We start from the raw sequence: 13,325 nt of genomic DNA on the forward strand, positions 1-13,325 counted from the left end.
TTATTTTTCTTTTCTTACACTCCCTAAATAGCCTTCTTTGAGAAGGAAGCTCAGGAAATACAAAAGTGGACTGCCTGGTCACAAAATACCTTTGCATCACTTGCAGGGTTCAAGAATTATTTATACTTCTTTTTCTTCTTTTTTTGGGGTAAAGACAGTTTATTCAATAAATGGTGATGGGAAAATTGGACACATACATGCACAAAAATGAAACTAGACCACCTTTTTATACCATACACAAAAATAAACTCAAAATGGATAAAGGACTTAAATGTAAGTGATATCATAGTAGTGGCATCCTGAGAGATCCCCCTGGTCTCTCCCCTTGAAGTTTCAAGAATTTGAACAACCATATCACAACAAAATATCCCCTGTTCAATGCACAAATATACCTGAGAGATCAGTGCATTGAAACATCTAAAGGCGGATAGGTGGAACAAGGGAGGAGGAAAAAGGGGGTGGGGCTGATACAAACCAGGGAGACAGCCCAGAAGCTGGGAGCTCATGATGGAGCTCAGCCCAGAGAGGAGAGGAATCCTGCTGCTGCTGACATCCCCCTCCGCCAGGAGAAACAGGGGAACTGGGTGGACACTCCTGCAGGAGTGAGCAGGACTAGTTATAGCTGAGCTGAAAGACTATTTGCAAAAAATTACTAGGCAGTATGTCTGGGGTAGCTATAGTAGCTTCTGGTCAGGGAAATCAGGAGCCATTCTGGAAGTTGGGAAGTCCAAGAGAAAGGTGCCAGCCAGAAGGTTTCATCCTGAGGCCTCTTCTCTTGCCTTGTAGACGGCCACCATCTTTGTGCTCAGATGACCTGGCTTTGCATTTCCACATAAGGAATGGAGAGGAGCAAAAGAAGCTATTTATTCTTTTAAGATATGGAAATGATTCAAGAAATTTGGCAAGACAGAATCGATTAATTAATCATTGGTAGAATGGAAATTTTGCTCTTTAAAAAATTCTGAGAGTTTAGAAATGGTTAAGTGCAAATTTTAGATCAGTCTTGATATATTTTGCCCAAACTATCTGTGTGTTATATATATATCACAGATAATTAATGTAAACCCACAAACGACAGTTATTCTCAGGGACTGCAAAGATATATGTCAAGAAACATGGGCAGGCAGGCATTTGAAAAATGATAACTCCACCCTACAGTTTTCATGCACATTCTCTTACCGAAGATAGGTAAACAGCTTAAAGGAAACTGGGATTCTCTTACTGATTTAGGAAAATAAAGAGAACACAAACATACAAGGAGTTCAACTTTGTAGCTCTTTTTAGTTCGTTATTACCAATATTTGGGTTCTATGAATAAAAACAAATAGGAGGAAGTGTCTTGAACCAACAGGGCTCCTGAAATAATAAGACTGATGTTCTCGAACATTTTATTTGAGATTAGGGTGAAAAAAGCTCCAGCTACTAACAGTTCCCTAATTTCTAAATGTTCATGGATCTGTTTTGAACTCTCAGTAGAGAAACCAAGACAGGATTAATAATAATCTGCCTTTGTCATATCCCTGACTTAAAAGCAAACAAACCTGATTTTTGTCAAAGTACCGATTGCATTATAGCAGAGAAAAAAATAAAATTAGTGGGTCTTATGTTTTAGATTGAGCCCTCTTCTACACTGTAGTAGCTGCCTCTTTAATATTAAGAAATGACAAATCTTCTGTGGAAGATGACCAATAAACAGAACATTTTTTAAATGTACACTGAGTGGCCAGATTATATGATCTCTGAACACATAATAATCTGGCCACTCAGTGTGTGTGTGTGTGTGTGTGTATAGTGTGTATATAAATATATATATATATATATATATATATATATATATATATATATATACATATAAATAAATAAATTAAAGGTCCGGTGCATGAATTCATGCATGGGTGGGGTCCAGCCAGCCTGGCCAGGGGGAGGGGACATGGGTGGTTGGCCGGCTGCCTGCTGGTTAAACTCCTGGTCAAGGGGACAATTTGCATCTTAGTCTTTTATTATATAGGATATACACTGAGTGGCCAGATTATTATGCGTTCAGAGATCATAATAATCTGGCCACTCAGTGTATAATCCTGTCACTTTTCCTTACTCCTTGTCTCACACAAACCCCTTCAGGAACTTCCCTCTCATACTTTAAACTCAATTTTATCCTCTGATTTTTGATAACCCCTTTCATAAACCTAGAGTTTTGAAGATAATAAACATAGAAAAACATCAAGATAAACTAATTGAAAACCAATATGGAGGAGCTGATATCTGTGTTGTCTTTCTTAAATCACATGTTTCAAGAAGTCTAGATTCATAATTCATATCTACACTGCCATTGTATGTTTAATGGTGTTTAAATAACACATTTCTTAAACCACACTCTCCTATTTTAGTGTTATACCTTAGAATTTTAAAAAAGCAGAAAAGGTATCCTAAATAATATAAGAGTAATATGCAAATTGACCATCACTCCAACACACAAGATAGCCGCCCCCACGTGGTCAAAGATGGCTGCCCCCATGTGGATACAAGATGGCCACCACAAGATGGCAGGCAGGGGAGGGCAGTTAGGGGTGATGGGCCGGCAGAGGAGGGCAGTTGGGGGGGACCAGGCCTGCAGGGGAGGGCAGTTAGGGGTGACCGGGCCGGCAGAGGAGGGCAGTTGGGGGAGATTAGGCCAACAGAGGAGGGCAGTTGGGAGGGACCAGGCCTGCAAGGGGGGCAGTTGGGGGGACCAGGCCTGCAGGGGAGGGCAGTTGGGGGGGGACCAGGCCTGCAGGGGAGGACAGTTGGGGGGGGGACCAGGCCTGCAGGGGAGGGCAGTTGCGGGGAACCAGGCCTGCAGGGGAGGGCAGTTGGGGACAACCAGGCCTTCAGGGAAGGGCGACCAGGCCAGCAGGGGAGGGCAGTTAGGGGCAATCGGGCCAGCAGGGGAGCAGTTAGGCATTGATCAGGCTGGCAGGGGAGTAGTTAGGGGGTGATCAGGCTGGCAGGCAGAAGTGGTTAGGGGCAATCAGGCAGGCAGGCAGGCGAGTGGTTGGGAGCCAGCATTCCTGGATTGTGAGAGGGATGTCCGACTGCCCATTTAGGCCTGATTGGAGAGGGTGCAGGCTGGGCTGAGGGACACCCCCCAACCCGTGCATGAATTTCGTGTACCAGGCCTCTAGTGTAGTATAAAATTCAATACTAGGTATGGTTATTATCTGGACATTACTAACCCTGTATCGATGGTCTCTGTGAATACTTCCCAAAAAGCATTCCATGCATAAAACACAAGTTGGATCAACTGCACAGTCTCTGTAAAGTTAGAGAAAAAATAAAAATCAGTGTCATAAAATAACTGCATATTTCACAACATAATACTTCATATTAGATTCCATTCTAGAAGAGCAATAATAGTGAACTGTCGTAATGTTAAAAGGAAATACTATTCTCAAAGATCTCTCAGATCTTTGATCAATGAAGTCAGCTTAAGAACCTGTTTCTCATACTGGATATGTAACTAGTGAGTCTTTGAAGGCACATATTACTAGAATGGTAATTTCCCCCAAAGATTTGGGGAAATCACATTGTATATTAAAACACACAGATGTTATGGAATAGATTTTAAACTTTATCTTGCAATTTCAAGTAACTTCCTTCAAACAGGTGTTTCAAATCAATGGTCTTCAAAGTGGTATGTGTACACCCCCAGAAAGACAAGAAAATATTAGAACTTGTATTTCTATTTAAATTTTAACTAATTTAAAAGGGAAATTAAACAGTCTAAATGATTAATGTACAGACTGACATGTGTCTCCTCACTTGGTCATTATGTCTGATGGTCACACAACACATATGGTTTCTAAGATATCCTGATGAGAGAAGAAGAATTCCACAAGGCTGCCCTAGCCAGTTTGGCTCAGTGGATAGAGCATCTGCCTGCAGACAGAAGGGTCCCAGGTTTGATTCATCAAGGGCATGTACCTTGGTTACAGGCTCCTTCCCAGCCCGGGGCCCTGGTCAGGCCTCAGGCAGGAGGCAACCAATCAATGTGTTTCTCTCACATTGATGTTTCTCTCAGTCTTTCCCTCTCTCTTCCATTCTCTCTGAAAGATCAATGGGAAAAAAAAATCCTCAGGTGAGCATTAACAGCAGCAACAACAACAACAAAAGAATTCCACAAGGTGGATGGGCTGTGACAGTGGTGTCCTCAGTCATTTCATTTGCTTTCATCATACTGCCAGTTCGATATATCTACAGATCACATCTTCTATATATATAAAAGCCTAATATGCAAATTGTCCCCTCAGGAGTTCAACAGCTCGCTATGATGTGCACTGACCACCAGCGGACAGTGTGGAATGAAGGAAGGCCCCGGATGGCAGCTGGTAGCTGGGGAAGGGAGGCCCCAGCTGGCAGCCAGAAGGAAGGCCCTGATTGGCTCTGATCACCGGCCAGGTCTAGGGACCCACCCATGCACGAATTTTATACACTGGGCCTCTAATCTTAAATAAGAGAATCTCTCTAATGCCATGAAATGAGATGGGGAATGATGAAAAATCTTTAAACTTCCCTTATCCTTGGTTCTTATATCCTCATAAACAAACCACTCTAATGTGCTTATTGTGTGCCTTTTTATTCATACTAGATGCCCGGTGCATGAAATTCCTGCACTGGGTGGGGGGGGGCATCTCCCAGCCCAGCCTGTGCCCTCTCGCAGTCTGGGACCCCTCAGCGGACATCCCACTTGCAGTCCGGGACCCCTCACTCCTTACCGCCCGCCTGCTCACTGCTCCTTACCACTCAGCTCACTGCTCCTTAGTGCTGCCGCGGAGGTGGGAAAGGCTCCCACCACCGCCTTCGCCAGCTGTGAGCCTGGCTTCTGGCAGAGCGACGCTCCCCGCTGTGGGAGCGCATTGACCTGCGTAGAGCGTCTGCCCCCTGGTGGTCAGTGCACATCATATTGACCAGTTGTTCTGGTCTTCTGCTGTAACAGTTGCTTAGGCTATTATATAGATGTTCTTGCAAAATGTTTTTGAGTGCATGTATTTTTAATATATGCAAATCTTCCTGTTATATATCACATTCTATTCTTTACTTTTTCACTTCTGTAACATGATCCATTCATTTTGTATGAGTATATCTGATATGCTGCTAGACAATATGCCATGGCCTGTATCCAAAACATTTTATCTCTCTACTATTTCTGGGCCCAACATCTGAATTACCTACAATGACTTTCTATTACAAAAGATGCTATAAGGACATCCCTGTAAATGTTCTCTTATAGATGTGTCTGAGACTTTCTTTGGTATATAAACTCAAGAGCAGAATTGCTGAGTCAAAAAGTTCTTATCCTGAGTGCCATGCTACTGTCCAGAGTGCCTACACACACCCCCACCAGTGTGTGAGGGTTCTAATAGTCCTGAATCTTCATCAGCACTTGGTTTTATCTGGTTTTCTAATGTGTGTCAGACTAACATATATGAAATTATATCTTAATGTTTAAATTTGCATTTCCCTGACTGCCAATATGCTTGAACAACTCTTCATATGCTTACTGCTTTGGGGGCTTCCTTCTCTATAAATAGCCTGTTTTTATCCTTTGCCCATTTTTCTGTTGGGATTGCTTTCTTTATATTGCTTATTTATAGGAGTTCCCTGTATAATCTAGTTTAAAGGACATTAATCAATGGCAATATTAAACATTGCAAATATTGGTCTCCCATTTGTCATCTATGTATTAATTTTGTCTGTAAGGTCCTTTGTTAAACAGAACTCCCTATTTCGATGCAATTAATTTTACACACACACACACACACACACACACACACAATTGGTTTGTGATTTGAGGTTTTAAGACTTTCTCCAAACGAGGTCACAAAAATAGTTTTAATTTTCTTCTATTAACCTTTTGCTTTTATCTTCCAAATTGAAGTGTTTAATTCATCTGGAGTCTACCTTTGTATATGATATAGACTAGAGATAGGCTTATTTCTCTACATACAATGAGCTTCCCCCCCTCAGCACCACCTACCAAACAATAGTTTATCTACTAGAGGCCCGATGCACAAAATTCATGCACTTGGGGGGGGGGGTGTCCCTCAGCCTGGGAGCCCTCGGGGGATGTCTGATTCCGGCTTAGGCCCAGGAAGTGGACATCCTTAGCGCTGCTACAGAGGTGGGAGAGGCTCCCACCATCGCCGCTGCACTCACCAGCTGTGAGCCTGGCTTCTGGCTGAGTGGCGCTCCCCCTGTGGGAGCGCAGTGACCACCAGGGGGAAGCTTCTGTGTTGAGTGGAACTGGGCCGAAACTGGCTCTCCCATATCCCCTGAGGGGTCCCGGATTGCGAGAAGGCACAGGCTAGGTTGACGGACTCCACCGGTGCACAATTAGGGCTGGGGAGGGACACGGGAGGTTGGCTAGCAGGAGTGGGACTGTGGGAGGGCTCCAGGGCATTTCCGGCCCATCTTGCTCAGTCCTGATCAGCCAGACCCCAGCTGCAAGCTAATCTACCAGTTGGAGCGTCTCCCCCCTGGTGGTCAGTGCACATCATAGAGACTGGTCAACTGGTTGATTGTCTGCCCCCAGGTGGTCAATGCACATCATAGCGAGCAGTTGAATGGCTTTAGCATATCATTAGCATATTATGCTTTAATTGGTTGAACGGACAACTAGACACTTAGCATATTAGGCTTTTATTATATCGGATTGATTGTGGTATACCTTCATAATATAAGTTCCCACATATTCCTGGTTCTACTTCTAGGCTCTCTAATATGTTTGAGTGATCTATTTGTTCACACTGTATTTCTATGGCTTTGTACTATGTCTTAACATTTGGTACTGGAAATTCCTCTTTATTCTCCCTTTTTTAGGTTGACTTAGCTATTTATAAACTCTTTATTCTTCCACACATCATAGAGGATAAGTTTATAGAGTTCCTCAAAAAATATACAGCTAATATTCTGACAGAGATTACTTGGAATTTATTGATAAACTTCAGGAGCTATAACATTCTTATAAGAGTAAATCATCATGTCCATAAACATTTCTTATGTTTTTTATTAAAGTTTTAAAGGTTATTAATTTTTAATCCTCACCTGAGGATATGTTGCTGTTCTTTATTATTTTTAGAGAGAAACACTGATCAGTTGCCTCCTGCATATACCCCAACTGGGGATCAACCTGCAACCTAGGTATGGGCCCTAACTGGGAATTGAACTTGCAACATTTTGGTGTACAGGACGGTGCTCCAAGCAACTGAGCCACCTGGCCAGGGCTAAAGTTTTTTCAAGGTAAATGAGTATACAGTCTGTACATATTGACATTTCTTTTATTTTTTTTAAGTTTTTTAATTAAGTTTTAGAGAGAGAGAGGAAAGGAAGAGGAGAGAGAGAGAGAGAGAGAGAGAGAGAGAGAGAGAGAGAAACAGTGATGTGAGAGTGAAACGTCTATTGGCTGCCTCCTGCATACCCCTTACCAGGAATCTAGCATGCAACCTGGGCATGTGCCCTGACCAGGAACTGAATCCGGCAACCTTTTGGCACACAGAACGATGACCAACCAACCGAGCCACACAGGGCAGGGCTCCATTTCTTTCTTTACAACATTTCAAAGAATTGATAAGGGATTATATTCTTTTAAATAATAAACTAAAAAGCTAATAAAGAAATGATAGCCCAGCCAGTGTGGCTCAGTGGTTGACCCTCGACCCATGAACCAGGAGGTCATGGTTCAATTCCCGGTCAGGGCACATGCCCAGGTTACAGGCTCGATCCCCAGTAGGGAGCATGCAGGAGGCAGCCAATCAACAATTCTCCCTCATCATTCATGTTTCCATCCCTCTCTCCCTTTCCCTTCCTCTCTTTAAAATCAATAAACATACTTTTAAAAAAAGGAAAAGAAATGATAAGTTAGAATGTCACCATTTTGCTACCTCCTAATAAAATAATGATCCAGACCAGCGATTTTCAACCTTTTTCATCTCATGGCACACATAAACTAATCACTAAAATTCTGTGGCACATCAAGAAATATATTTTTTATCAATCTGACAAAAAATTAGGTATAATTTTGATTCATTTACACTGGATGGCTATTGTCTTGGCTGTTGTCATTTTATTTATTTATTTACTTATTTATTTATATTTTTATTGATTTCAGAGAGGAAGGGAGAGGGAGAGAGAGACAGAAACATCAATGATGAGAGAGAATCACTGATTGGCTGCCTCCTGCATGCCCCTCACTGGGGATGGAGCCGGCAACCCAGCCACGTGCCCTTGACCAGAATTGAACATGGGACCCTGCAGTCTGCAGGTTGATGTTCTATCCACTGAGTCAAACTGGCCAGAGCTCATTTTATTTTATTTTTTTGAGAGAGAGGAAGGGAAAGGGATAAAGAGATAGAAACATCGATAAGAGAGAAACATTATCGGTCAGCTGCCTCCTGCATACCCCCTACTGGGGATTGAGCCTGCAACCTGAGCCATGTGCCCTGATCAGTTGACCTCTTGGTTCCTTGGTCGACACTCAACCACTGAGTCACACTGGCCAGACTGTTGTCATTTTTAAAAATTTGACAATCTAAGGGAAAAAAGGTCGAGTCCCTGATTAAATAGTCAGTTAATGCATGTTTTAAAAATTCTTGCAGTACACTGGTTGAAAATTGCTGATGTAAGCAACAAGTAATAGTGACTGCTAAAACATCAAGTAATGGTTGCATCTGCCAGGTACATAAACCCACTGATCAATCTCAACAAAACAAAAGTAGCCAAGCATCATGTGCTTCTTGGCATGAAGAATTAAACAGTTACACATTAATAATTATGCAGTGACTCCCCAACCACATAACAAAATTTAATTAAGCCTAGCTACCTGTGAAGAGGAAATACAAGGAATAAAAAAAACATGTTAAAGAGATTCCGGTCAAGATGGTAGTAGGTATAGGTAAATGCAGTTCTCACACCACATCAAAATTACAAATAAACTACAGAACCATCATTCAGATCCTCCTGAAGTCTAAACAAAAATCCTACAACTAAGGAATAAGAAGAAGCCACATAGGGACCAGTAGGAGGGGCAGAGATGCATGATGGACTGGTCCCACACACACGTGTGGCAGATAAAAATCAGGAGGGGTATTTCAGCTGCAAAGGTGCCCCCAAGGAGTAAGGGGACCTAGCCCCACACCTTACCTCCAGCCCAGGTTTCCAGTGCCAGGAAGAGAAGTCCCCATTACTTCTGGCGGTAAAAACCAGTGGGAACTGAGGCTGAGGGAGATGGAGGGCTGATGGAGTCCCAGGCAGTTCCTCTAAAAGGGACTGCATTCAGACTTGCTTGGACACACTCCCACTTGAGCTCTAACACTAAGGCAGCAGCTCAAAGGGCACCAGGGACATTCGAGGAGGAACTGAATTGTATGGCATCAGGATGCAGGCGGAGGGGCAGCTTTCACCCAGGCAAGTGCTGACAGAGGCCATTGTTTCTTTCCTAAGCCTTTCTCCACAGAGCCAGCAGGTGGGCGCCATATCTGAGTTTTCATCAACCTGGCTAACACTGTTAGCCCTGCCCTGGTGATTTCCTGAGACCCTGCCACACAACTTTTGGGCCCAAATATGCTGTTTCCAGTGGCTTTTCCATATTAATGGCCTGTCTCGACTCATGCTTCTGACTTTACTACAATCTCTCAAACAAGCAGCATCTGGCCTGAGCGTGCCCCATGCCTCTTGCTAAGTGACCCCAGAACAGGCACTAGCAGCAGCTGGCCTTAGTTTGCAGCGTAAGCTCTCTTCCACACCTCTAAGCCCAGCACAAGTAGCAGCCATCTGCAGATTGCTTTGTAGCTCATGCCAGGAGGCCCCAGGCAGAACATAGGCAGTGGCTGACCTTGGCCTGTACCTCCCAGAAGGCCCCAGAGCCACCTGGTAGACAGCTTCAGAGCACACTGAAGACGCCCAACCACTTCCATGAGATTTACTCAATGGGCGGACTCAGAGCCCCGCTGAAATAAGTCCTATACTATGGGGTGGGCCCCTGCACAGCTGATCTGTTGCAGCCAGTACTTCCAGCTGATCAGCCTGGGGGTCAATCCTTCCCATTAACGTGGCAAAAGCAGTCAAGGCTCAACTACAATAGGAGGGTGTACACAGTCCACAGGGTGGGGAGGAAAGCATCTGGAGTGCCCAGCTTGGATGAACAGGGAGGCTGTGCCATTTGACCCCACAAAACACCTACTACATAAGGCCACTCTACCAAGCCTGGAAGACATAAAAGCTCTACCTAATAACTAACAAACACAGAGAGGTTGCTAAAATGAGGAGACAAACATGTCCCAAATGAAAGAACAGAACAAAACTCAGAAGAATAAAATGGAGATGAGCAATCTACTAAATGCAGAGAACAAATCATTGGTTATAAGGATGCTCAAGGAATTTAGTGAGAACTTCAACATCATAAAAAAGGACATGGAAATCATAAAAAAAAGAACCAGTCAGAAATGAAGGATACACTAAAAATTAGTTTGCGATAGATCATAGACCCAGACATAAAATCTAAAATTTCAGGGAGAAACCAAGATGGCGGCATAGGTTAAACACCTAACCTACAGCCGGGCACAACAATATCAAAAACACAACTAAAAGTCAAAACGGACATCATCCAGAACCACAGGAAAGCTGGCTGACTGAAATGCGCACAATTAGAAGGAAAAAGAAAACCACAAGGAAAATCAGAGAAGCCGTAAAAGCTTGAGGTATGGAGACACGGGCGGAGAGACGAGCCCGCGCGCGTGCGGCGAAGCCGGAGCCGGAGAGGAAGGGGCGGCTGGCCACCTGGCTGGCGTTCTCTGGCGGGAAGGAGATAAAAGCGCCAGATTGTGCTGAACCCCAGCTCCGACTGCACTGAACCCCAGTGCCCGGCGAAACCCTGGGAAGCCGGGCTCATGCTGGGGGAGTCTGGGCTGTGGGACAGAGACACAGAGGAGCTGCGCCGGAGCCGCGCACGGGAATGTGTGCAGAGGAGGGTATGTTGCCTGTGCCGCTGGATTGCCCTAGCGGGAAGGAGACAAAAGCTCCGGACTGTGCTGAACCCCCAGTTCCAACTGCACTGAACCCCAGTTCCGGGAAAGACCCGGGGAAGCCATGCTCATACTGGGGAAAGCTGGGCTGTAAGGCAGAGATGCAGAGAGGCGGCGAAGAGCAGAGCACCGGAGGCGCACACAGGATTGTGCGCGGAGGATGGGCTGTTGACTGTGCCGCTGAGTCGCCCTGGAGGGAAGGAGACAAAAGCGCCAGACTGAGGTGAGCCCCAATTCTGACTACACGGAAACCCAGTTCCGGGAGAGAATCTGGGAATCCAGATTCATTGGGGGAGAAACTAGACTGTTTGGCAGCGCGCGAAACTCCAGGGCGCTTTTCTCTCAGAGGTGTTTGCAGGGAGTACAGAGGGACACTGAGACACAGGAACCTCATAGGGCGGGGCTGACGGGAAGCCAAGGCGGTAGGCTCCGCCCTGTAACTCCGCCCCATCCAAGCTGAACACAGAGGCTTTTACAATTTTGCAAGTCTAGTTGAATGGGGCTGTCTCCCGGCATAGACACAGCTGATCCTCACAGCCAATTGGACTGGAGGTCACATCCTCCCAGTGTACCAACAGCAATCAAGGCTTAACAACACCAAGACTTTGCACTCAGCCCACAAAGGGGGGTATCAAGAGCGACCACCTAGGGAGATTGGGGAAGCTGAGCGATAGGGAGGCAGCCAAAAGGGGAAGACACCGAAATAGGTCACGAATATAAGGGATGCTGTAATTCCTGCTGAGGGGCCACAGGCAGTAGCTGACCTACACTCCATTGGAGACCCAGAAACGAAGGCATCTAGTGGTCGGTGTGAGATGACATCAGATTTCGACCACTCCCATAAGGGACACATTCAAGGGGCAGACGCAGTGAGCACCGAAGCCTGGCTGCACCAAGACCCGGCACATAGGCGTGTCTCCCGCACAGCAACTCTTCCTTTATAGACACAGAGGGTCCGCACGGCCAATAGGCCTGGAGGACAATTCCTCCCAGTGACACCAACAACAATCAAGACTTAACTATACAAACAAGGACCAAGATGGAGGCATAGGGCAGAAGCCTGATTGCTGCCTACCACAACGGTTTTGAGACTACAACGGGAGAGCGGAGCGGACACCATCCAGAACCACCGGAGGGCTAACTGAGCGGATGCTATACAACTAGAATAAAAGAGAGGGGTACGCGGGATGAAGCTGATGCCGGTGACCCAAAGACCACACTTTAAAAGCTACGGCTCAGGCGACACAATGGCGGCCTGGAACGTGCTCGGCGCAGTTCCCCCAGCGGTCTCCGGCTGAGGGGAAGGCTTCACTCGCTGCCGAGCACGGACAGACGAGCCCCTGGGAGACATGGGGCGGGAGACTACGCGCTTGCTGACCTCCGAGTCCTTCAAGAATCTCAACGCCCCGGAAGCGGCCAGGTGCGCACGCTCGGCGACCAGCCACCGCTGCAGACCCAAGGGCCGACGCAGCCACCCCGGACCAGCCCGCCGCCGCGCACCGGGCACACCGGAGCTTCGCCGAGCCCGCCCAACGAGTTCTGCGGTGGCTGCCCTGGAACTCTGAGAAAATGGCCGAAGGAATTGCTGAGAGGGAATTGACCAACAGGAATTGGGATCAAGAAGACGAAACTCCGCTGGGTCCCGGATCCGGGTGAAGCCGCGTGCCCCTGGGTCCGGGTGAGGCTGGGAACTGGGTCAGGGTGAGGCTGGGCCCCGGGTCCGGGTGAGGCCACGTGCCCCTGGGTCCGGGCGAGGCCATGCGCCCCTGGGTCCGGGTGAGGCTGAATCCTGGGTCTGGGCGAGGCCGTGCGCCCCTGGATCCGGGTGAGCCTGGGTCCCGGGTCCGGGCGAGGCCGCGGGCCCCTGGATCCGGGTGAGCCTGGGTCCCGGGTCCGGGCGAGGCCGCGGGCCCCTGGATCTGGGTGAGCCTGGGACCCGGGTCCGGGCGAGGCCGCGGGCCCCTGGATCCGGGTGAGCCTGGCCCCGGGTCCGGGTGAGGCCGCGGGCCCCTGGGTCCGGGTGAGCTTGGGTCCCGGGTCCGGGTGAGCCTGGCCCCGGGTCCGGGTGAGGCCGTGGGCCCCTGGATCCGGGTGAGCGTGGGTCCCGGGTCCGGGTGAGGCCGTGGGCCCCTGGATCCGGGTGAGCCTGGCCCCGGGTCCGGGTGAGGCCGTGGGCCCCTGGATCCGGGTGAGCCTGGGTCCCGGGTCCGGGTGAGGCCGTGGGCCCCTGGATCCGGGTGAGCCTGGCCCCGGGTCCGGGTGAGGCCGTGG

General features: G+C 47.3%; 1 protein-coding gene across 7 annotated transcripts in view; it reads right to left on the reverse strand.

Annotated features, from left to right (window-relative positions):
- Nucleotides 1-13,325, reverse strand: part of UBR2 (ubiquitin protein ligase E3 component n-recognin 2) — a 132,923-nt gene that overhangs the window by 95,923 nt on the left and 23,675 nt on the right. For all 7 annotated transcript variants that reach the window (XR_013813987.1, XM_079780560.1, XM_079780559.1 and 4 more), the window contains exon 3: nucleotides 3,213-3,291. Coding sequence is in view for 6 of the 7 variants with exons in the window: in XM_079780560.1 (XP_079636686.1) it covers nucleotides 3,213-3,291 (79 nt within the window). In the remaining variant the exon portion in view is untranslated. The remainder of the gene's footprint in view (nucleotides 1-3,212; nucleotides 3,292-13,325) is intronic.

This window comes from Cnephaeus nilssonii (assembly GCF_951640355.1).
Source record: "Cnephaeus nilssonii genome assembly, chromosome: 9".
NCBI classification, from domain to species: Eukaryota; Metazoa; Chordata; class Mammalia; order Chiroptera; family Vespertilionidae; genus Cnephaeus; species Cnephaeus nilssonii.